This window comes from Phyllostomus hastatus, unplaced genomic scaffold, assembly GCF_019186645.2.
Source record: "Phyllostomus hastatus isolate PE091 unplaced genomic scaffold, TTU_PhHast_1.1 phas_scaffold_78, whole genome shotgun sequence".
In the NCBI taxonomy this organism is placed as follows: Eukaryota; Metazoa; Chordata; class Mammalia; order Chiroptera; family Phyllostomidae; genus Phyllostomus; species Phyllostomus hastatus.
This window is the reverse complement of record NW_025334041.1, coordinates 12,673,129-12,698,956: the sequence shown is the minus strand read 5'-3', so window position 1 is coordinate 12,698,956 and position 25,828 is coordinate 12,673,129. Positions and strand designations below refer to the sequence as shown.

Here is a 25,828-nt window from a genome sequence, read left to right as displayed (position 1 = left end):
CCATATTGGCAAACTGTTTTCCTTTGAGGACATTTTTTCATCTGGGGAAACAAAAAGTCGCTTGGGGCGATGTTGGGTGAATGGGGAGGGTGGACATGGGGGAGGGTGATGCTGGTTTTGGTTGAAAACTGAACACTCAGCGTGGTGTGGGCAGGTGCACTTGTAAATCACCCATCAGGAAATGGGCAAACAAGTTGAAAGAGGCATCAAAAAATATTCACTGAATGTGAACGCAGCCTCTCACAACAACGCCAGTTGGTACACTGGTGCAGATGGGTTCCTAGAACGCTCGCCTGGTGGGGGAAGCCTGTACTACAAAGGGCCCACCCTTCAGAAGATAATTCCTGTTTTTTGGAGGGGGGTGCCCCCTTGCATGCTGCCTTCTCGCCATGTGGCTCACTCATAAAGAGTTCGGTTATTAAGTATGCACATGGATATTAGTATTTATTTCTGTTAGGTTGTTAGACTGCCTTTCCTTTGAAGGGGTCAAGGAGACATATAGAAACACCCAAGTTTATAGACTGAGGGAGGCCTGGAAAAGAATAAGAAGCCAGAGAAATAAAAATGTCACGAGACTTCAGGACCGAGTACCTGAGCCAAGTCCTGGGAAAACATCCCAGAGGGATTCTTACGAGTATCACGTGCTTGACAGAACAAAGATCTGGCCGAGTTTGTCTGCCCTTTCTCTGGGGACGGCTCCCATCTTCCTTGTTGTCTGTGAGAGACCCAGGTGGCTGATGGCCTCTCCCTTAAGACGTGGTCCCTGCAAGTTCGCAGAGTGGCCTGTTGCTCCCGCTGCTGCTCGGGGAAGTTGCACACTGGCCACTGAGAGTGAAGTCTGGGCTGAAGGGCCCCCGTCAGCCCTGGGGAGCTGCTTGTCTTCTTTAGAGAGGCCTCCTTCTGTAAGGTCAGCAGATGGCATGTGTCTCTATATTTGTGTTGCTAGTTAATCACAGGGCATGTGGGTTTTCTTTTTTTTTAAACCAGGAATCACTTCATTGCATTTTTTAGAAAAGATTTTATTTCTTTATTTCTAGAGAGAGGGGAAGGGAGGGAGAAAGAGAGAGAGAAGCATCAATGTGTGGTTGCCTCTCATGCGCCCCCTACTGGGGACCTGGCCCGAAACCCAGGCATGTGCCCTGACTGGGAAGCCAACCAGCGACCCTTTGCTTTGCAGTCCAGCACTGAATCCACTGAGCCACACCAGCCAGGGCCACTTCATTGTTTTGAACATGACCTTTCCTTTCACAGTTGATCCTACCGAATTAATGACTTCAGTGAGTGTCATTCAGCTGCAGTGGAGTTCTGCTTGCACTCGGTTATTTTTGCATCCTGTGTCATTGGGCTGCTTGCTGACGGAATTCAAGGCAGATATCACAGGGAAAAGTGCTTTGGGCCAGGAGCTCGAGGGGCCGGGCTCCAGGTCTTTCATGAATCTTGGCTCCTGATGGCTTTCTGGCTGCATGACCATGGGAAAATCACTGAATTCCTTTGAGCCTTGGTTTGCTAGAGAGAGTGCAATAATGTTACCCATGCATTGCTGACCTCACTGGGTGGCTGTGTCATTGAAGCGATGCAATCGGACGGTGGCGGGGCGGGGGGACTATTTATTAGGTGACTCCTTTGGCCCGGGCTGGGTACTGGGTATACAGGACTGCACAAAATGGACACAAATCCTTGTCCTTTTGTAGCTTCCAGTCTAGTGGGGGAGCACTAAATATGTATCGAGGATGGCTAGATTCATTGACATTGGATCTGGATTACCAGCCAGAAGTCAAGTCACAGAACAGACACCAAGTTCTCTTGTGACGTTCGGTCAGCTGTGCTGTGTGAACAGGTGTCTCCGAGCCGGTGGTGCTTCTCTGTGGTTTGACCCTGAGGGAAGCCCGGAGCCTAACACCACGCAGCTGGAGCCAGGCCCGACCTCAAGGACCCTCCCCACCTTCCTGTGGTCCTCAGATTCCGAGGCCTGGCTCTCCTGTTCTTTGCCCGGGTTGTGTAGAAGGGACAACCTTCCGTGGCTTTGGCGCCCCTGGTGTCTCTCAGCCCGAGTGCACTTTGGGAAATGGGATGCGATGTCCAACGTGGCCATCTGGGCACCGTGTCCTGTCCCCGCTTCAACACCCTCTGAGGTCTCATCAGTCACCTTTTAAGTAAGGCCACCGTCCATAGCCTGTACCTTCTTTGTTTGTAGAGCACTGCAGGAACTTGAAAGGGCAGACACCACGGCATTAAATATGAACTACACTCGGGTGACAGATTTTTAGCATGTGTTTAAAAAATCTGGTCTTTATGTACATTTTGAAGTTATGAACCAAGGGCACTGAATATGTTCAAACACTTCAAAACCAAAATGCTGCTAATGCTGGGCATATGTGTGTGTATAACAGGTTTTTTTTTCATGTGTGTGTATAACAGGGTTTTTTTTTTTTCATTTTAAGGTCATCTGTGAAATAATATATGTTTAATAGCAAAGTACATATCCAGGCCAATCTTCGTAGAGGAATTAGAAAGTTGTTTCTTTCACGAGGTGCACAAAAAATAATTTATACCATGTACTGAACATTTGCTATAGTGTAGCTTTTTACACATGTCATCTCAGTACCGACAGTGATAGTAGGAGTTGGGTATGAGTTCAAGTTTATAGACAAGGAAGTCATGGGAGAGGCGGAGGCACCATATGAATCCCAGGAAGTGGCAGGTCTGCAATGAGCAGAGCTCTTGAGTGCAAGTTAAATTTGGTCAGTATGATTGGGAGATATTTCAAATATATTCATTTCCCCTCAATTTTGTTTATAATCTCCCTTTTGGATTTTTCTTCCCTGTATAATAATAAATTGTAAGTCACTTCTCGTAGCTACAGAAAAAGAAAGTCATAGACTGAAATGATAAACTCTGTTAATAGACCCTAACCGTGAAAATGGCCTTCCTACTACATTTTTACGTTTGACTGATAATCACGAACGGGAGCCAGCTCTCTTGCACGGAACTCATCCCATTACTACGACTTGGTGTCCCTTACGAAGTGGGGTTTTGTGTTACAGTTTTGTTTTCCTTCAGAACTGAAGGGATGTTACAGTTTTTCACAAAAGGGTGCCCTAGAAACACTACAGATTCTCTCTCTCTCTCTCTCTCTCTCTCTCTCTCTCTCTCTCTCTCTCACACACACACACACACACAGAGAATTTTTGTGTCTTTTGTTCAATAGAGGGCGCCACAGCACAGTTCATGAATGTCTTCAGGGAAGATTTGTAGGCTGTGTTTTTTCTCACCGTTGAGAGATAAACAGGCTGAGCTAAATTTGTTTTGCTTACATCAGACGGCTAACCTTCCACATTTGGGATACAAATGTGTATATGTGCTATGATATTGGGTTCAGCAGACCCAGGGCGTCCTTAGTCGGGATTAAATGTTCTTGCATAGCTCTATATTGTTCTCAACTGAGCCAATATATAACACACCTAATAAAATCACGTTGAGGAAAACCAGATTTTTGACTGTATCCAATTCAAGGGAAAACAGGTTTTGCTTTGTCTAGTTTAAAGTTGTTATGGAAAAAAGAGTAACTTTGGACTCATGTTTTAAATCGCTTTTCACAGAGTCCTTTAAAATTCTACAGGCTATTTTTTTGGTTCCTTTTATAAAGGCTTGAAAATTGTACACAGTTACTTTTATGGAGGCTTATAATGATGACATTTTATTGACTGTTTTACAAAGTGCTTTTTATATTCAGTTGGAAGTTGATTTACTGCTATTAGATTTGTTTGTGGAAACTGTGGCGCAAATACGACGAGGGTAAAAAGGTTTAATATGGCGATACAAATGCAAACGACACTCTCCAATACGTATTAAACCAGATATAACTTTACATGAAATAGCTAGGCTCACTGAAGCAGGTAGGAAATCCCTCTCAACATTTTGTATTTTTAATTTTGGCATGAAATATCTGAGTAAAAATAAAAATCATAAACACATTAACGATTATTTTTGCTTATTTAAAACTCATACCCATGGAGCATGGTGGCATAAATTTAGCCAGCCAGACTGAAAGAATTGAAAAAACCCAGAAGTGTGCGTAGCAGATGTACCGCTTTTGAACTTGTGGCCTGTGTGGGTGGCCAGAGGTTCCCACATCCAGCCACGCCTTTCTCCCGCTTCAAAACTGAGAGCTGGGTGTGCCCGGCTCCCTCTTGCTTTTCACCTGTGTGTCCTCCAGATGGCAGTATTACGCAGAAAAGAAAACACTGGGAAATGAGTCTAATGTACAGTAAAATTGGAAATTGAATTATAGCTCAAGAAAAAAGACAGTAGCCTTGAGGTCCCGATCAACCTGGGCTCTGATCACTTTTGTTTGCTGTACCCATGTGTTAGGTTACCAGCAAGTTAATAACAGCGCGTGAGCAGTTCAAGGCTCAGTAGAATTGCTTTAGACATGAAATAAAGCTAAAATGAATTTGTGTCCAATATCATTGGCATTAGTGCTCATTACTTTTGTGGCGTAATGCCTTGAACCATCTAAAATCAATTTTAAAGATTACCATTATTTTATAAAGAAAATAAAACACATTTCCACCAGAAACAAAGCAGTAAGTATGATCCTATGAACAGTCACTTGTCCCACAGCTGGCAGGGAGCCCTCTGTTCAAACTTCACAGCGCATGCGAGTTAATATTAATGGGTCATGGCTATATAAATCTCCTCTGGATGGGAAGTGTTTAAAACAAGAGTGGTAAACATTGGTAAATGTAGAAAATAAATCTTGAAGAGTAGGAAGAGAGAGGACTTTGCAACTTTACTACTTGTATTTGGTAAAATACTCTTTATCATGTGATTCAGATCATCTTCTGGGGGAACCCAGGGCAGGCGACAGGGAGGCACAGGGAGGATTTAGCTCCTTGCTTGAGACTTTGCCTTTTAAAAAGCACAAAGATTTGACTTTTCCTTTCTGTACGCCACGAAAGAGTATTTTCTTAAAACTACATTTGTAGGCCTATGGCAGCCAAGGGCACACCTAGATTTCAGTGTGGACACTGTGCTTTCTTAGCCGTTTGCCATCTTGAAAAAAATAAATCTGTTTCATTTTGAAGGGAAGGAAATATTTTAATGACCTTGGATTTTAAGCAAATTAAATATGAGTGGCCAAAAGAGATGTACTTTCCTGGTTACTTGTTTAAAAATGTGGGGTAGAAAGTCAGGCCCATTCAGTCTTAAATATGTAACCTATTTTTCACAGCCCTATAAAAAAATCCCATGTTGGGCAAAACTGCACTTGGGTTTTAGTATTTTGTTTTGTATCCTACAGCCGGGTTTAGTATCTTGTCACTATGTCATTATTAATAGAGACAAGATTAGCATACTTAAAAGTCTTTCCTAAAAAGATAAAAGCAGTTTTTATTTACATAGAAGGCTGAACTTTGTCAGAAAAAACACATTCACTGGTAATATGAATTTGAGCATGTGTAGATTTTGCTACAGTTCAGTTTTGATTCCTCCCTGCAGTCTGAGGCACTAGTTGAAATCTGTACACGGAGGATGTTGGAGAAATTTGTAGTCAATCTTAGGTGTTCAAAAAAAAAAAAAAAGCCACCTCTCACCTGAGCCCTTGTAAACTTGTACGAGCATAGCAGTAAGGTCTTTTTTTTTCTCATAAAGAGATGACTTTTTAACAGAACTTTTAATAGTAGTTGAAAGTTTTGATGTTTCCTGACAGCCCAGCCCATAAAGATCACGGAATCGACATGCTGGTTGGCAGTAAATTTTTTTTTAAGTAGAATAAATTTCTATGACTACACAAGCAAAATATTTCCATAATTAATCCACATGGCCACAACAGATGGTTAAATTGAAGAAATGTCCTTGAAGTTATTCTTTTAACAGATGTTCTTCACTATTAGCTTCATGTTTTTACTCACCTAAATTTCCAAATAATTGAATAAAAGTTAACATATGCTTTCATCCCTGTAATAGGCAGAGCCCATAATGGGTGCAGAGTTTGCCACAGTTGAGAAACGGCTTCGGCGGCACATAGCTGATGCCTCTCTCTCCCCTGCCCTGTAGTTAGTTGTCCATCCCTGTCCACTGATGATTCCTCCTTTCCCCCCTTATATAGGGTCCTACACAATGCGCTCCTGCTCTCCGACAGCAGACTTCACCTCTTCTTGCAAAGCCACCTGAACGCAGAAGACATCGAGGCGTGCGTCTCTGGGCAGACCAAATACTCTGTAGAGGAAGCCATTCATAAGTTTGCCTTGATGAACAGGCGCTTCCCTGAAGAAGAGGAAGAAGGAAAAAAAGAAAACGATATAGATTATGATTCAGAAAGGTATTTCCTGGCATTTCGATGTAACGCGTGTGTATTTCTGCCACACATAGCACTCACAGGCCTGTGTAGAGAGGGCTCCACACACTTCCCTTTTTTGTTGATGTTATACTAAGATAATGAAAAAATTAATTGACTGAGATTTTATTGAGTTGTGACAGCTCATCATAGTAGTCTTCACACACACCTCCACACCGAATTAATGAATGCAGTAGAAATTCAATTATCTGCATTCTGATTATGTGACTTTCATTTAGTCAGACTTGAATTATTCGCGTTTAAATTATCTAGCTAAAAAAATATCCAACTGCACTCCAAATGGCTAATTAAAAGTCCAAATTTCCTGTCTCTCTTTGTGACTGGAGATAATTAAAGTTCTCCTCTGTTACTCAGGCTTTGAGTGTGTTGTGAAAACCAATTTCCTCTTTTTATTATTTTCCCCCTCTCTTCTTTTCCAGTTCATCCTCCGGGTTTGGACACAGTAGCGACGACAGCAGTTCACGGGGGTGTAAAATGAGCACGGCTCCGCAGGAACCCTGAGCAAGAATTCTAACGCGACCATCTTAGGAAACGCAAATTATGCCCAGTCATAGAGAAGAAAGCTCGCTGATGATATATTCTTACCTAAAGCTCACTGTCATGATATAAGGTATTTAAATTCTTCAAGACGTTGGGTTGTTTCTTAGTGCTGTTTTTATGTTGTCTTACTTTGGCTGAGCTTCCGTAGAAAGCGAAAAGCCTGTGATTGCAACACTCTGTTTTATAGGTACACATTATTGGTAAAACAAGATCCTGCCCTCAAATGAAATGATTTATATGTTCCAAAAAAAACCCGAGTTGGTTTTATGGAATTTGAAAAGACAAGGAAATAGATAGCATTTAAAATCCAGATAGAAGAGTCCTTCTTGTATCAGGGAGGCAGTGTGACCGTGAACACGGCATGCGTGAGCTTACCCACGAGGAAGACTGGCAGGCTGGACCAGACGGCCTCATCCAGACATGTGGTGATGCTTGGTGGGCACCTCCCCTGTGCTGGGAGACTCTTTGCTTTTGGATGTTGGACCAAAATGTTTTAAGAGCATTTAACCTTTCCAGTATTCTGTTTCACACTTAGATGGGAAAGGTATCTTATGAATAAAAACATAATAAAAGAATGTTTACACGTCAGACAAAACAGAAATCGTGCCGGTAATTTTGCTGATATTTGCAATACATAGATTCAGAAGTAGTTTCATTGTCCAACATCAGCTTTAACACATGGTTTCTGGAAACAAATAATTTGTTTTCATTATCATTGTGTAATTAGGATTACAGGTTAATGATTTATTTTCTGACTAAATGTGCAATTTCTCATCACTAGATAACTTTGTCAGTGGTGGTGACTTGTTACTTATGTTTAGGTTAGAAGTAGTACCTTATACAAATCAATACATTTAATTTTACCAATAAGTATCCCAATAATTTAGAAAAGGATATCAACTTGTTAATTTCAGAATTAATTATTCATTTTTAAAAAGCCTTTTCTTTTTAGGTATCTGCCAGGGAATTGGTATAATTTAATATAACTTAATAAAATATTTTTTTCCATGGCCCAAAGTGATAATGTCTTAAACTATGTTGAACTTCAAATTTCGGATGAAGCAGCATTTTCTTGAGATAATTATCCAAGTTTCTTCCCTGTTGAACAGTGCAAACTATCTCTGAAACTAACAGGAAGATGTCTTTAGATAACTGGGATGACTTGTTGCTATAATGAAATGTTACCTCACTTCCTTTTAATTGGGAATTTAAAAGTTATTGTATCATTAAAAAGTCTTTGAAATGTCTGTAACTAAGAAGAAATAGAAACAAATTAAATTAGAATAAGAATGATTTCTGTAACTTCTTTTTGTTTTGTTTTGTTTTTTTTTTGTTTGGTGTAAAACATTATTGAACTTTTGTAAATATTCTGAGTTAATGTATTGGATCTTGTTACTTTATCATCTAACGCTCATTATTTCAATACAGGAAAAAAGAAGTTTAGCAACTTCTTTTTATCTTGCCAACATGTAAAGTTTACTGTCCCATCATTCAAGAGCGATCCCCAGCTCTTCGCGATCTGTGTTTGAATTCACATTATTTCTGTTTTTCAGCAGTTTCGAAAAGCATGCAATGTATGCTACCAATTGTCATATTACTTTTAGAGGATGTAACAGCCATCAAAATGGATATTAAGTAATGCCTAATACTGTGGTATTGTCAACCTCACGAGTTCACCATTTTCACATTAAACATGAAAAAAATCAACTTTAGTTTGCTGGATCACTTATTTTATGAGAGAATGCATTTCTTCTGACTTAGACCTAAATTCAGTGTGTTTTTGAGTGATTGGTAATTTTTAATGAGGTTGGGTGAAACTTGCTTTCATATTCACTCTGGTTGTACATGTTCGAGGCTCTTAGCCTCGGTTTGGTTGTTTGGATAGCTCCGCACTGTTACAGCTGACACCCAGCCGCTGGGATATTTAGATGAACTCCAGCCCCCAGTGGCTCTCTGGCTTTGTTTAAGTCTCTTGTTTTTCTTTGGCATAGTTTTATAAAGTTTTCTTTAGGAAAAGAAAATAATTACTTATATAATTAAACTGAACAGAATAGGTATATATTTAAAACTGTTTTTTTCATGTAACTTAAATTTAAAGAATTCTAATCCTGGGTGTTGTATGATGCATGTACATCAAAACTGTATTTCCTTGGCTAAACATGCTGAAGGTATAAGCTGTTCGCCTATAAAGCAGGTTTATGTGTTGAGTTTGGGACCTGGTTTTATACAGAACCCAAAGGTGTCAACAATGAAGGTCAACAACCTGTTACGTAAGGACTTCTTTTAAGTCTCACTTGGAAGAGAGTGATTTAAATTCTGGCTGAAATGTCAAGTTTTAAAAATGACTAAGGAGAAACAGAAATGTTTACCTTCCAATAGTTAGGTCCCTTAAGATATTAAATGTCATCCAGGAGCTTTTCAAGCCTAGTGCACATTTTATTGAACAATTAAATACAAACAAGTGACGTGAAATTACCTTAAAGTCTCTTTTCTGGCTATTAACAATTTAAACACATTCCTTTGGCCCAGCCACAATTACCATTATATCCAACAGTAAACTGAATGTTGTTTTGAACAAAATACATATATTTTTTGCTTTAAGGATGCATCATTATTGAGCTACTGTGTTACAAATAAGGTTTTCTGTGTTTCAGCTGCAAAGGAACATCCCCTTGCACAAAAGGCCTCTAAAATTTTAAGGCAAAAATAACAAAACAAAATCTTACTCTGTTTCTAAATAATTTTCCTCTCAATATTTCAGTTACTTAGGTGGTGCCCTATGAATACAATGCAACATCTTTGCAATGGAGGAAACAATTTCAATACAGTTTTCTGCTTTTGTTTGGGGTACAGACCTTTTCTTACTTTATTATAACATATAAACACATTTTCAAAGACAAAATGTTGTCTGAAATTAGGTATTGCAATTTGACATTCAAAGCATAGATACAATTTTCTTTGCAAATAAAGGTAATAAGAAATTAATACAGTGCAATAGAGTGGAGTCCAAAAATCTTAGAAGGATGTAAATAAGCGGCAATTTCTTTGAAAACTGAAATATTTACAAAGGATTTTGGCTCTATTCTTTGCCATATGCGTCTCACAAAACCAGTCACCATTGTCCGTTCGAGCCAGACACAATTGCTCTTCTCTCTTGCTGGAAACTTTTCTAGATTATTGTCAGGAACAGTGCATTGGACACTAATTTATTTTAGCTGCGAAAACCCTGGTAGTTAATGACCCTTTTCTTTTCCTCCAAAATTCCAAAGACTTTCTTTTCAAAAGATAGAGAGGAAAAGAGAAAAAAAAATAAGATACAATTTTCTGCTGAATTTAAACTCTGGTCTAACGACACTATGCAAATGACTTATGCTAAAGAGGAAAATACCCTTTCTCCCCCGACGAGAAGTGTAGATTCATCCAAAACCCCACACCGCTCGTCTTTGCTGCTAGAGGCACGGCACGGGTATAAAACTCGAGGTTGGGTTTTTGCTAGTTTCTTACCTCTGGGCCTTCTTTATAGCTTTGCCCCCCACCCCACTGCCGGTGGCAACTCCCGCGGCTGCCCCCTCGGCCGCCTGTTGGCTGCGGCGCCTCTGCCGCTCGCTCGCGCGCATTCCCCGCGCCTGGTCCCGCACACGCGCGCTCCCGCCTCCTCCCGCCCCGGCCGCTCTGCGGACCCCGGCGGCGGCGACTGGGTGGCAGGTAGCGAGCCAGTCGGCCTCGGTCCGGTAACCCATGGCAACCGCCCTGGTAACCCATAGCAACTGCGCTGCGGAGAGAAAGAAAGAAAGAAAAAAAAACCCGGGGTGGAGGGGGCCGGCGGGTGGTGAGTGGGAACAACAACCGCAAAAAGGCAGCAATTTACAGCACAGCCTGCAGCGCCCTCTCCCCTGCCCCACCTGCTTCCAATGTGGGCCCGCGAGGTCCCCTTCTCAGCGTCGGGATGACGACTCTGGCAGCTTGAAAGTCATAAAAAAAAAAAAAATAACACGGAGGGGCCTGGGGCGGGGGGCGGGTTTGGTGTGGGAGAGAGCTTGGAATACCGATGACCCTCCAGGCCGCCAGTTCATCGTTTGCAGGGCCCTGGCTGGGTTTGTGAGCAGGTGTGGAGCCGGGACCCCGCCGCCCGGGTGGGTTTACAGGACTGTGTGGTCAGGGTCTGCCGTACGAGACGGGGGAGACGGTGGTCCCTTTACCATACGGGCTGGGCCCGAGGCTTTGTTCTGCAGATGCACGCCCGAGGCTTGGACCCCGGCCCGCAGCCCCTCCCTGGGTGTGGCTGAGGCCTGGAGGGCCCCCCCCCCCACGCCCAGTGTCCCGGAGTGGCTGCGGCGCTGGGCGAAACCCACGCGTCCCAAATGTTTTATATGCGCACGCACCGCACACATTACTTAACCCCTTTCTGCTCTAGTCTCCCCAGGACCCTAAAACCTGCAGGGCGGACTTGCAGTCGCTTTAACCCGCTCCCTTCCCGTCTGGAAAGGGAGGGCACAGTCGCGCCTGGTGGAGGGACTGCATCTAGGAAGAAGCTTGTGCCTCCTGGTCTAGAAGCAGCCCTGGGTCAGGGTTTAGTGTGTGTGTGTGTGTGTGTGTGTGTGTGTGTGTGTGGTGGGGGCTTGCAAGGAGACAAGGCCCCCGCCCCATTAACCCGGAGACGAGCTTTCTTTGCCTTGGAAAACAAGCGCGTTGTAGGAGACACTAGGTGCAAGGCGTCCAGAGGACAGAGGAGGGCGCTGCCGGGCCAGCGCTGCAGCGAAGGAGCCGCCTGGGGTCTGGCTAGTCCCTGCGTGGTGAAGTGGGGTAGGCTCCCAAGAGGAAAGGACCAACGCCCTACAGAGGTGTCAGTCTGTGCTTGGGCGCGTCATCTGCCGGCTCGTGAATTCGCATAAGGCCCAGCCTGCAGTGAGATGAGGAAGGAAACACAGTGGAGCTGGTTCCATTCCATGCAGAGCACACAAGCATATGAAAGGCCCACATTTCTACAAGGAGATGTGTTGGGGTGAGGAGAGATTGCTCTAGGAATCTGGGCGTCTGTAGTTCCAGGTCACAGTAATTCTCACTAGCTGTGACTGCAGGCGCATTGTGATGTTTCGAAAGTGAGAAGGTTTGGCCTGGGTGATTATTGAAGTCCTTTGAGCTCTTAATCCTCAAATCTTCCTCTGTAGGCATGTACCAGTTACACATTCAAATAGTAAAATCATTAGCAACATCCTTTTGGGAGGCAAAGGCCTGCACAAGTGCAACACACACACACACACACACACACACACAATTTGTATTCCCAAAAACGTGATTAGAGCAATAGTGTTTTACATATCTAATACTTTTACAGGTTAACAGAAGGGAAGCTGGCTAGGTAAAGAATCCCATTTTAATCCTTTCGTAAAGAAAAGAATCTTGTGAATATTTTTGCTGCTCAAGGGAAACTTGGTTTAGTTTCACAAACTCGCATTTTCTGGGTTCCGCTGCTCCCTGGGCAGCAGGTGCAGAGGGGATGGTGCAAACCGTGGGAGGTGGTGGGTAGGGACGTGCCCGTGCTGGGGTTCATTCCGTACGACTTCAGCCCTTTGCGCAGTGGTGTACTGGGAGCCCTGTGCTTTCATTTAATTTTTTTTTAACAAAAGCAATTACAGAAAAGTGCAAATTTAACGTGTGACATTTAACATTTTGCCGTGGCAGGCAGCCTCCACTTAAATGGGGCCTTTCTGCGGAACAACAGGAGCCAAAAGGCCTGGTGTCGTGGACTAATGTAAGACACAATCTGGGCTGCAGACGCACAATGAATCGGGAAGGATTTATGTAATTAATTGACCAGTCTTAACCTGTTATCGTGATGTAAGGAATTTGGAACTCATTAATTTGGGCTCTGACAGATTTCATATTAGAGCTGGCAAATATGGATTGAGCCCCTTATTCTTGTAGCAGCTGGAATTTCCATGACAGTGAGGATTAGTGAAGAAGACCTATTGCAGGAGTCAAACTGCCTCTTTGTAATCAGTAGCCCTGCTCTGCATTAAAGGCACCACAAAAAAAAAGAAGAAGAAGAAAAGGAAAAAAAAAGGAAAAAGCATTTTACCTGGCTAAAGGGCCAGAAGGGGCTTGTGCTCACGTTGCTGGCGTGTGGATTGAGCTCAAGCGTTTGCAGTTAAATGAAAACATTCATTTCAGTCGTAAAGTTAGGTGGTTTCTCAAACGCCTTGAGAGAAGGAGAAGGTAAGGATCTCAGGGTCAGGTTTGGTATTGTTGTCGGAGTTAAAAGGGATTAAAAGACAGAGCCTTTGAATTTTCTCTGTGTGAATGCAGAGATTGTATGCAGAAGGAAATAGCAGTCTCATGAGGGGCAAATGGCATTTCTTATAATGTCATAGCCACAAGTGAGCAATTCAGGGCCTTGGAGGTGAGACTGGCTTCCTCAGGAGCCACTTGCTGTGCTCCTCTGTGGACCCCATGAATTCCAAAACTCACATAATGAGCATTTCATCAATAACCTAATCTGTGTTCTCTGTAGCATTTGATGTTTAATGAATCACCCCCTGGGAAATGTCTAGTTTATTCTTTGAGATTTTAAGAAAACCTAGTCAAAATCTAACTTTCACTCCTCAGCCCCTGCCTCTCAACTGCTACTTGACAATCAGAAAATTGCTAGGTTGAAAAACAGTCCCAAAATGAAACAATGCTTTTCCCCCCTTCCTTTCACAATAGCTTCTCCCTATTGCTGAACCGTGTGATAAGGTTAATAAAACAACTGCCATAAGGATCATTAATACAGGCAGATAAGCAAAGTTGCATGTTTAAAACACTTTCAGGGTATCATTTGCCTCCTCCTGCTGATAAAGAAGGCTTCACGAACAAGTGCAGAATAAAGGCACTGAACATTTAACTTTTCAGATAGAAAGCCCAACTGACCTTTCCTGATACGTTATTTCTCATAAGTACTCTTCCAAATTGGGGACTGACCGCTTTTGAAGTATATTGTTTACTTTGTATATTACCTTTAAAAAATTTCCAATCAAGCATCAGTTAAAATTTAATATAACAAATATTGTTACAATATAAATCTTTGCAACAACAAAAAAGATTTCCAACTCTCCCGCTGTGGGGAAGCATTGGAAAATTACATCCCCCTCTTTTTTTGTTGTCTTGATTCCAACCAAAGTAAAGAATTTTTATTTTTATTTATTTTTTAGTTAGTGATAATGGGATTTGATGTAGCAATGAAGGACTTGGTACAAAGATTTGTTTTGTGATTATCTTGTTAACAAGTGATTTCTTTAGGCTTGGTTCCGTTTAAATGAATGCATGAAGATAAACACTAGAAATTGCATCGATATATTAATGTTATCCTTCACATTGAGAGCGAAAAGAGGGCCAGTAGTTGTTATTGGTATTATTATTTTAGTGGAAAGGCTGTGAAGATAAACAATTGATATTAGTGAGACTTGGATAACTAGTATAAACCATGACAAGGGTGATTAATTGTGTATATAAACACACTTCAAATTTGTATACACAATCTCAGCTCTCACCTAGGGATTCCTTTGTATTTTCTGAAAGGGTAATTTCTAAGTTGGCAATTACAAGGTTACCAAGTCATGTGCTGTGTGTTCTGTTTATGTGTCGGAGTTACGGAGTGGACATATTGAAGCCTGATTTCCTGGAGCATGTGTCGACTGGGAGGAAGTCGGGGTGCGCTGGCTTTGCTGTTCCGCCAGTGCAAACCCGAAGGTGGCGCCAACCCTCTCTGGACTATGGTTTCCTCGTCCGCACAGTGAGAAGCTTGGATACAGGATGTCCTTAAAGGTGTTAATAAGTGTTGCTAAAAAACGTGGGGGAGAGCAGAGATCCGGTAGAGGCTTCCATGGTCAATAACATTTCAGACACACTGGGTTGAATGAAGTTAATGTTCATTTTCTGCAGGACTTCTCAGTGCCTTTCATATGTTAATATGTAGTTTTCTTAAACCGATTTGAAGAAGAGAATCCAAAATACTCTGACCTTTTGAACTTATAATACTTTGTATTCCTTCCCAGAATGATTAAGGGGCACTTGCATTCACCTTAGGTGTTCTCGAGGCCAGGGTTCAAGCAAAGCGTGGATGTCACCAAGAGAGGAGGATTCTCCTTCAGGGACCAGGTCGTGTAAAAAGGTAGGGACTATGGTGCTAAGGTTAAAGCTGTTTCATTGCTTACAAGGTGTGTGGCCTGGAGTGTACCACTCCACCTTTTGGAGTTTGTTTCTTCATTGATACCTTGTGGGTAATGTTCTCTCTGCTTCGACGGGTCTTTTCCTTTCCCATTCCAATGCCCTCTTGCGTGACTGGTTCCTACTAGTTACTCAGGACTGACGAAGTGTCTCCTCTGAGCTGATGCCACTCTGACCACACCACCACAAGTCAGATGCCTTTTCACATTGTCTCTGTAGCAGGACCCCCCTGGTCCCCATGTGCCTTCTGGCACGTGCATTCCCCTGCATGGGTGGTCCCCTCTCTGTCCCTCTCTTCAGGCAGTAGCCCCTGGAGGGTGAGGACTGCATTTCATGTGTGATCCCCACCACCCAGCTCCAGCCCACAGTTTAATGCGGAGAACATTCTGGAGTCCATGATGAATCACCGAAGGCCTGCAGACCCTTCTTAAAGTTCCTTCCCTGTGACACAGCCAGCTAAAGTGGCAGAAGAGCTTAGAGAATGGGGGTAGGTAATTCAGAGACGTTTGTCTCCTTGAACTTGGAAACGTTGGTTGTCCTGAGGGTGGAGGAGAGCGCTCTGTTTCAGTGCCTCGTTTCCCATTTCTTTTGGCAGTAGATCTTGGGATGGTGGTGTAATTGTCCACTCACTACGTCTGCATGACAGTCAGAAATCTTTGTTCAACGAAGAGAATACTCTTTTCATTGATCGAAGAGACCATTCAACAAAATGTGTTAATGCAGTACTTCTTTTGGTCAGCTTGTTTCTGATAAGACACCGTGCGAGACTCAGCGGGTATACAGGACAGTGACATTCAACAAGTGGTGGACGGTTAAGTCGAAATGTTGGACTCTGTGGGCCGGTGAACATTTTCTCCGAGTGTGTGCTCCTATGCCGTAGAATGCCATGCAAAGCTGAAGCCCAGTCTGACTTTAAAAAAGTACTTACAGAATAATTTAAAGTTTTACTCAAGTCTCCTAAAACACACCAAAAGAGTCTAATTTTAACCCCCTCAAGCTTTCTTATAGTTCTTTCCTGAATTGGGGTTGCCCCTCACTATATTAAATAGCAATCCTCCAAACTCGAAAGGGACATTTTTGTATGGATTTTGACAGTGAGTTGTGCTGTGAGCAATTTAATTTAAGGTTGTCTTAGTGCAGGACAGGTGTTTGTGTAGCCTGTGGTTCAGCCTGACCTCTGGAGGAAGACAAAATGTAACCATAATAAACATTGACTGAGTTTTAACACCGGCCCAGGAAAAAATAAAGGAATCATGAAGGCAAGTGAGATGATACTGTCTATTGGAGCAAAGGAGACAGTTTGTAAGTAAAGGAGGAGCTGGGGTTACATGAAGAACGCTAACTATAACAAAGAGACCCAAAGTGCAGTGGCTTAGTTGAGTGAGAAATCAACTTCTCTTTCAGGAACCGTGGAAGGCAGGCGGGCGAGCCCCGCTCCAGGACGTCACTCAGGGACCCAGGCGGGTGCCATGGCACTGCCGTCCTCCACACGTGCTTTCCAGACTGCTCCAGGCACTCCTGCTTCCAGCCAGGAAGAAGAAAGTTGGCAACACAACTGGGGTGAGCACCATTTAATTCATGTTTTCAACAGAAAATCTTAAACACACACAAATGTACAGGTAACGTATTATGAGACATACCCATGTGCCCTTCACTCAGCTTAAAGTTATCTTCGTCTGGTTAAACATGTATCGTTCACATCTCCCAGTAAGGCCCTCCTGATTTTAAGTCCCATTTCAGGCCTCTTTAAGAAGATGATCTGGCAGTTGTACCGATCGCTCTATCACTCGGTAGGTGCTCAGTCACATGGCCATCTACCTACAGGCAAGGCTGGGCGAAGTCTCTAGCTGAGCAGTCTGGGAGGGAGGAGAGAATGCCACATCTGAGGTGATAGGATTTGAGGGGGGTCCTTGAGAAAGGCCGTAGGGATCAGAGCTAAATCGCTCAGGGGAAGACTACAGACATCTCTACACTTCACTAGAATCCCGTGATGACGCTCACAGGAGGATGCCTTGTGAAAGGCTGCACTGAGTCTTGTGCAGTTGAATTTTCAGCAATCGCAACATTTGCCGAACAAAAACAAAAGAGCAAAATGAAGTGCTTAGAAGGCCGGCATCGGATCGTGCTCGTTTTCTCACCTGTGTAAAATTAGCTGAGAGAATGGTTTTAGAGGAGAGTCAATATATGTAGAAATTATGAAGCTAGTTTATCTGCTCCTGCTGCTGGGAACTCTGTCTTTCAAAGTGTTTTAAGAAAGGCGTGTGTTTGAGACTTGGCGTATTTTCATGTAACAAAGAGGGAACAAGACACCACGGAACTTAAAATGAGCAAAATAGGAACTGGTTTAAACGGGTTCATCGAAGAATTAATTTATGTCAAGAAGCATTTATTGAGCGTGCACTGTGTTCAGAGGATTGTCCTAATTTTCCAGGGGATACAGTAATAACAAGCCTACAGTCCTTTTGCTCTGGGGTTCTCAAGCTGAGGGCAGATACACAGGGAAAGAGCCAACCGTGTAACACAAGACAGAATGAATTAGGTGCCATGGTTGACATCCATTGTTTTTTCCTGCCCGCGATCCGTCTCTTCCCCCAAATTTCTTCATCTTCCTCAGGGGCCAGCCCTCTTCACTCTCAGTTCTCAATGGAGCTGACTGAATCTTCCTGCCAGGAGGGGGTGACGACCCAGATCTAGCCAAACAGAGCAATGGTATTTTCCTGGCCCAAGCGATTGGTTCAGGAGTGGGCACGTGACTTTATGAGAACCGATGACTTTTGTGCAGCTGTGGAGAAAGGAAACTCTTTTTTTTTTAAAGATTTTATTTATTTATTTTTAGAGAGGGAAAGGAGGGAGAGAGAGAGGGAGAGAGAAACATCAATGTGCGGTTGCTGAGGGTCATGGCCTGCAACCCAGGCATGTACCCTGACTGGGAATCGAACCTGCAACACTTTGGTTTGCAGCCCATGCTCAATCCACTGAGCTACGCCAGCCAGGGCTAGAAACTCTTTTTATCGCTGGGGCGGCTGGGATAGGAGGCAAGGCAGGGGCACGCCTGCCTGAGAACGAGAGGAGAGCGGGCCTCGATGCCGTCCTTTAATCTGCTAGCACGTCCCATGCCAAGCACCGCAGTGAACACATTTACTGATTTATCCATTTATTCACTCACTGACTCACTTTACTGGCAGTTGTATTTAATCCCTATGCCATTAACACGAGGCCGGCAACATTATCCCCCACTGTAAAGATGAGCCCACTGTTAATTAATGGAAGAGCTGGAACGGAACACAGGTCTGTTTCTAAATCCTTACTAATTTCCCCAGACACAGCTTTTGAGGAGGAAACGGCTTTTAGACTACTGTATTTTCTTAACTCCTGGAACAGTGCATTTGGTTCGAAGGGGCTCCTTATGCGTTCACTGGCTGAGTGCACATGTGTGGTGGGAGGGGAGGCGGTGCGGTCACCCAGAGCAGGGGGCACATGGAGGGGTGCAGGGGGGCGTGGAGGAGGGGATGGGTTCACACGGGGCAATCGTCATTGTGGACGCGGGAAGAGCTGATGTGCCAAAGTGGGACTGGAATCCGGAGAGAGGTCACAGTTACAAATCTGGGGATCCTCTGAGAGGGAAACGGACGACCATCTTTGCACAAATGTCATGTCAGTGAGGCCTTCCTTGACTCCAAAGTGTTATCTCCTCTCGACTCCCCCACTCCCTCCCTACCCTCTTCCCCCCTTTATGTTCTCCACAGCACTCACCACTTATATTTAGTTTACTTGCCTGTTTGTTTTCATCTGTCTTTTCTGTACCCCCATGGTCGCTGTTTTTCACGTGGAATCCAGTGTGCCTGGGCACCGGCTGCTGGGTACACAGAAGGTGCTCAGCTGATACCTGTTGGATGAATAAATGAAGGACTGGACGTGGATGAGGTTGCTCACTGGTGGCAATGACAAATGACAGGGGAGGCTGGACAGGAGGCCGAAGAAGAGGAGATCCTGGAGGAAACTGGGGATGCTTAAGAAGCAGAAGGCAAATCAATGAAGAGCACTCTGCAAGAATAAAGAAAAAAGCAGAGGGTTTCAAGAAGACAGCAGTGGGCCGGGTCAAATGTTGCTGAGAGGTCAAAACTGGTCAAGATCATTACATGTGGAGTGAGTTCTCTTGGGTAAGGTTGTTCGGCAGCATGACGTAGCAGCGCCTGGGACTCAGTCAGTTATGAGAGTTTGACTGTCAGTCCTGCTGTTTGATGGGATGTGAACATGGGTCACTCTCGGAGCACCTGAGCCTTGGTCTCTTTACCTGGGAAATGGATAGAATACTGACTGTACCTCAAAGCACAATTTTGAGGATAAACTGAATTACTGTATGAAAAGAGCATGTCTATTGGTGAATTATTACCCTAGTTACTGATTTTTTTTTAAAGATTTTATTTATTTACTTTTAGAGAGGGAAGGGAGGGAGATAGAGAGAGAGAGAGAGAGAGAGAGAGAGAGGAAGAAAGACATCAATGTGCGGTTGCTGGGGATTATGGCCTGCAACCCAGGCATGTGCCCTGGCTGGGAATCGAACCTGGGACACTTTGGTTCCCAGCCCGTGCTCAATCCACTGAGCTATGCCAGCCAGGGCATGTTACTGATTTTCAAGAAGTAGAATAAATATAGAGAGCAAATAGATATGAATAAAGAGTGTCACAAAAATTGCCATAAGCATTATTATTTGGGAAAAATTGATTTCAAGAGAAAACAAAATGCATGGTGATTCTTGCTGCTATTTTCAATCTCTATGCATATTCACCTGAAAGTGAGCACTCTGTATTTATGAACTTGAATTTGGGGCATTTTCTTCATCATGTCTGTTGCCAGTTTCCCTGCCTCTTTCTGCCCAGGTTATTTATGCGAATATACAACCCTCCCCCACCACACGACACACAACACCCTGGAAGCCAAGGGGCCTCAGTTCAGCCCTCTGACAGTTGGGGTGGAGAGCTGCCTGTGACTATCCCCTTCCCGGGCCCCATCTCAGGGCATCTTTTTTTTCACCCCTTGTAGCCAGGAGGTTGCCTATCTCGTGTCATTCTAGAAAAATCACTGATTGTATTTATGCCTCATCTTTTATGTGGTAGGTTTTGAGTTAGATTTAGTCTTGGTAGCTGAAAGTTCAGCATTTTCTGAATATTTTCCTTCAAAACCACAACCATCCTTGGCAGCAAAGAGGCTGAGGGATGAATAGGCTTCCATGTTGCGTGGTTATAGATAGGGAGATGCCGGCAGAAATTTGCAAGCATTTGCATATATACAATTGTCTGTCTGATGTTTGCTTCCAAGCTTGCTCTCCTCCTCGGCCCCCTGTTCTCTTTGTGTAGCGAATTACTAATACAAATACAGATAATGAAATTTCTGATCCCAGCCTGAAAAGCCGACGCACATTTTGGAAGGTACCTGGGGAAAATGGATAGATTCTCTTGATCTTGTTGCTTTATCCAGACAAGGAAATGAAGAGGAGAAAGTAATTACCGGGGCTTGTCTTTGAAGGTAGAATGAGTGGTGCTGACAGGCTTCCTTTTCAGAGAATCTTGTAGAGATGCTGTTTTCTCGTTAATACCAGTAGGTATTTGCCTGGAAATAGAGTTTACTTATTAAAATGTGTGTTCAGCAGATGGGGCGCTGTCCACAGGAGGCCAAACAAGTCCAGTCCTTGTGCTTCAGAACAGAGTGGGTCTCTGCTGGATGACATTTGCCCCCAGGAGTGAGGCATTCCCCAGGGGAGCCACGCCAGTGCAAATCCCAGAGGCAGGAGGAAAAATTTGCCCCTGAATGCATTTCTGCTTCTGTGCACTCAGGAACCAGCAGCTTCTTCAAGAAGAAGCGTGAGTTTGTTGGGCAACTGGAGATGGTGGCTCAGTGGCCCTGATTTGGTGACGGTGACATCAGTATGCTCAGCTTCTCTGACTCCAAAATATGTCCCTATGAGCAATCAGAAAGTTCCCTGGAGAAAAGAGCTGAAAATCAACTGGAACTGGAAACTTATTGGGTTAACAAACAACATTTTCTTGCACCTGACCTTGCTGTGGACCAAAAGTTAGTACTCTGGTAAGCAAGCAACTAAAATGAAGCCCATGGTTTCTTAAGCAAACAATCAAATGAATAAACCATGAAGTTTTCATTGTGAATGTCCTATGTAAGTTACGGCGTAACATGATCTCCTTGGGTTTTAAGAGCTTATCTACTCTTTACCTCCTTTTAAATAATGCAATTCTGTCTGTCTGAACGGGTTTCTAAACAACCCAAGTTGGTGTTGACAGCTTGTATGAAAAGAGCAAATATTTGCTTTTTCTTTCACGTAAATATGTGCAGGCTGTCAAATGAGACTGGCTTAAAGAGGTTAAGATTTTGTCTTCCATAGCTCACTAAGGGACAGCTAATCTATACCAGAAATAATTTTAGATGTGGAACTGCAGTGTGGAAAATGGAGGCCTTCCACTGGTTTCAATGACATTAGTAGGGAAAAAAGTAGCTGAAAAAGATTACATAATGTTTATTTTGTCATGTGGCCTAAAGTATGTTGGGAATAGAATAATAAAGAGAGAAATAGTTTGGAAGACTGATCTAACAGCTATTACTCTATTGGAAATTAGTTGAATGGTATCCTAACACTTTAAATAGACACATGAAATGATATAACTTTACATCAGAACAATGTTAAATAAAAAACAGTGATAGCATTATTTTAGGTAAAGTAGATTCATTTTTTAAAAATATATTTGGTGTATATCTTTTTAAAAAGATTTTATTTATTTATTTTTAGAGAGGGAAGGGAGGGAGAAAGAGAGAGAGAGAGAAACATCAATGTGCGGTTGCTGGGGGCCGTGGCCTGCAACCCAGGCATGTGCCCTGACTGGGAATCAAACCTGCGACACTTTGGTTCGCAGCCTGAGCTCAATCTACTGAGCTATGCCAGCCAGGCGGTAGATTCATTTTTTTTTTTTGAAGCTAGTGGTATTAAAGAACTCATTGGGCAACAGTAGCTGCGTTCTTTGCTTTTTCCCAGTTCTCTCGGGGCACAGTCTTTGGAGCACGTAACGAGGGAGGGCGAGGCACGCTGTTATAGCTGCAGTTTTGCGGAGGAGAGTGAGTGACAACATTTCTCTTCACAATGAGGACAGTGCCATCCTAGTGGTGCGCTGGGACTGTACACTGTGGACACTTAAGCTTGTGTGTGAAGTTTGTTTGCAGATGTAATGGATACCAACCTGAATGTGAACTATTCATTATGTGCCATATTGCTTCTGTTAGGACTCACGCCACCGCCTGCCATTCTGGGTGGGACTGCGCCCTGATCCCCGCCCCCACCCCCCAACTTCGTCCCCTTTCACGATGCCCACTGCACAGTATTCCCAGGCTGTGTCAGCTGCAGCTACCTTGCTGGCCTGACAGGTGTTCCCCCTTCCCTGTCCACAGCGAGGAACCCACTGTCCCGGTACCACCGTCTGCCTTCTGCAATACATATTAGGACACAGAAGGAGAATTTTAATAAGACCCCCAAAGGGCCTGCTGCCATTTTTAGAGGGAAGGTTTCCTACAAAGGAAGCGCATGGAAACTCCCAAGAGAAAGCTGTTGAAAGCACCCCCAGCGAGGGGGACCGGTGTCATCCCATTTTATTGTCTACCTGTCACCGCAGCCCTCGCCTGATTCTGACAGGCTGCTCTTTCCTCTTGTAGCCACTGCTGCTTAATGTCATTTTCTTGGTCGAATGTCTTTATTTCTGACTTGTTACAAACCATTAACTAGTTTCCAGTTTTTCAATGTCCCAGCTACTTTTGACTAGTAAGTCATTTGGCATAACAAGGTTTCCCTTTATCTTCTTGCTAAAGAAAATCTCTACGTGAAATGATCAATCTTCCTATTTTTATGAATCCCAGCAGCTAGGAAGTGCCTGTCATTGGATACTAGGCATCTTTTCTGAAAGCATATTCCAACTCATGTAATAGAACGTGACAGACACACTGGGCAGGTAACCACTAGGTGCCAAGGCTTCAAATAATTTAGGTGAAAAGCAGAGCATTTTCCAAATATACTTCGTGCGATGATTACAAAGAAACACGCACAGTTTTTAACTAGATTGCCTGGATGAAATGTTTCCAAACATGAAGTTTTTTGAATATATTTTGAAAAGCATTCAGTGGTTTTAACAGTTGTCAGTCTCTATAACCATAGCTTGAAGGAGTGGTCCTTTGTATCATTGCTGAAATGAAGACAGGCTCTGCCATTGGACATTGGTGTTAAAAATAATATATTCAGACATGTGTCTTGATGACATATTGCTAAACCGTTAGAAGCAACTTAGACTTTAGTTTGCTTTGGCGAAAAACTGCTCACACATGAAATTAAGGGACCGAAAATTTAGAGAATCTTCTCCTATATGGTTCCATAGTGTTAAAGTTTTAAAAATATACTTTAAAAATGCACTTAAATGTTATGAGCCCATCTATTAATGAAATATTATACTGTTTAAATCCTTAATAGGAATATTTATTGATTCTTGCCTAATTAATGGATTAAGAAGTTTTAAGAAATCAGTTACTGGCCTAGCAATGCTACCCCTAGGGCCATCTTAGTGAAATCTATCTTAGGGAAATAGCTGAGCAGGTGCACAGCTTATACCATCGGTGCGTGTGGCATTGCTTTTTAATTGTGAAAAATCTGAGACAGCTTAACAATCTATTAATGAAAGAATGGGTAAGTGAACCATGCTACCTCTCTACAAAATGCAAGACTATATTGTTGTTTTAAAAATGAGCTACAAAATGTATGTGCTGGTACAGGGAATGGCTTTGATACATTGGCTAGTGAAAAAAGCAGATGGCAGCGCAGTGTACAGAGTGTGATGTTGTTTTTGAGGGTAGGGGGAACTCTCCCGCCTCCTCTATCTTTATATAAGCATAGAACAGTCTGGAAAGGTACATGCCAGACAAACTCTGGGTGTGAAGGAATGGGGGAAATCACAAGTAAGGCCTGATCATTTGCTCTCTATACCTCCCTAGCATTCGAGTTCAGATTCTCTGATGTTGACAGACAGGGTGAATTCACTCGACGACATGATTAAATAATTTAAAAAGGGAATCTCATGTCCTGGGAAGTTGAGGATAAAAGGAGGTAAATGTAGCTACTTGCAACCACTAACAAAGAAGCCTGGCTTTCTCCCACTCAGTTAGCTCTGGCGCTTAGAGCATGGGTGTCTTTCTACGTATTTTAACAAAAGAACCTCAAAATCTGGGTGCACATGCTGTCAACCCCGAGTTTGTGTCACTCCAGGCAGTGGTCCTCAGTTGGTTTCTTGGTGCTGTATTTCAAGGCAGCTCATAAATTATTAATAGTACATGTGTAGGTCAGAGACACACTAACCCTGACAATCATTCCATAATATTTTCTCTTTAGCATTAGAAGAGAAGAGAAGGGAGGAATCAATATGCAACATCAGAGGCACATTTCACATAGATATTGTACATGCACTTAGAAAAAAAGAGTCAGATCTTTACAAAAACCTGTCAGCCTGGCATTAATCTTGTATTATGAATAATGTGGCTATCTATGAATCTTTAATATTTTTTAAATGATGAAATTGTATGGTATGCCCCACCAAAGCAAATTTGATAAAATGTGAGAATAGATTGATCAATGAAGATATTGATATACGTGAATAAAAATATTTAAACCTTGCTCGTGAAAGCAGAAAAAGGGACAGCTATACTTTGACCTCAGGGTACATTTGCAGCCCCAATAAATTTAATTCTGGCATGATCCAGGATGCCTGGAAATGATTCTTTAAGTAAGTTATAAAATGATTGGTTGAAACCATCATCCCACTGGATTAGCAGCTCTGGTTATATACCACTAGCAACCAATATGGTGCTGGCCCCTAGCTTATATGAAATACCCTATTTGAAAATTCCCAACAAACACACACACAGATTAATGCTTCATTTAGAAGATACAGCAGTGCTTGCGAAAGATTACAAAGCCAATGGCTCATTAGAAATACTGTTATATTCATTTTTTTCCTATGAAGTAATCCTGGAATAATTTGTTCCAGGTTTTAATTTTCGGGGAAAGTAAGAAACGTAGATCAAGAACTTTGCTTCAGAAATTTGCCTAATGAAGAAATTTTCATCAGTGCTTGTTGAACTGAAGATAAAAATATAGTTTGTTTCTACAGATTTGAGGAGAATTAACATGTATCTGATTGTTAATATTTGATTCTTGTTTAATTATTTATGATACCAAGGAATGAATCTGTCAAGTAAATAATGAAATGCGTACATGCAGCATATGTAATTAGGTTAGGTGCATAAATCCAAAATGTTCACTTTATAGTTGTCAGCGTAAAATTTATTAATAATGAGGAATGGTAAGTGAGAAAAATTCTTAACACAGTCCACCTCATTAGTGTGGATTATAGCAATTGTTGGTCAGAGAAGAAGAGGAGGAGGAGGAAGAGGGCAATGAATAGGGGACATCAGGTTTCGTTTTCTTAGTTGTGCTTTACTTACTTAAAGATATTGGTGAACTGGAGTACATTTCCCTTCTCCCGTTTAGAAATGTGCGATGCGAACAATGAGCGGTGGATTTGAGCGAAGGTGCTGCAAATAGAATAATTCCACGTTGAAAAAATACAGGCCTCAGGGTTTCTAAACCTAAACAATTACCTAATGGGAGAAGTCAACTAATGTTTG

The 25,828-nt window shown here is 42.8% G+C and overlaps 1 protein-coding gene and 1 long non-coding RNA gene across 6 annotated transcripts in view; both read left to right on the top strand.

The window, feature by feature from the left end:
* SNX10 (sorting nexin 10) overlaps nt 1–8,605 on the top strand; it is a 57,293-nt gene extending 48,688 nt beyond the window's left edge. For all 3 annotated transcript variants that reach the window (XM_045828561.1, XM_045828563.1, XM_045828562.1), the window contains exons 6-7: nt 6,110–6,322; nt 6,778–8,605. In XM_045828561.1, coding sequence (XP_045684517.1) covers nt 6,110–6,322; nt 6,778–6,859 — 295 coding nt within the window. In that variant the 3' untranslated portion in view covers nt 6,860–8,605. The remainder of the gene's footprint in view (nt 1–6,109; nt 6,323–6,777) is intronic.
* A 7,906-nt stretch (nt 8,606–16,511) lies between these two features.
* Nucleotides 16,512–25,828, top strand: part of LOC123811064 — a 66,552-nt gene continuing 57,235 nt past the window's right edge. For 2 of the 3 annotated variants that reach the window (XR_006784344.1, XR_006784342.1), the window contains exon 1: nt 20,831–21,187. This is a non-coding gene — a long non-coding RNA (uncharacterized LOC123811064). Of the gene's footprint in view, nt 16,664–20,830; nt 21,188–25,828 lie in introns of those variants that run through there. The other variant, XR_006784343.1, reaches the window with a different exon arrangement.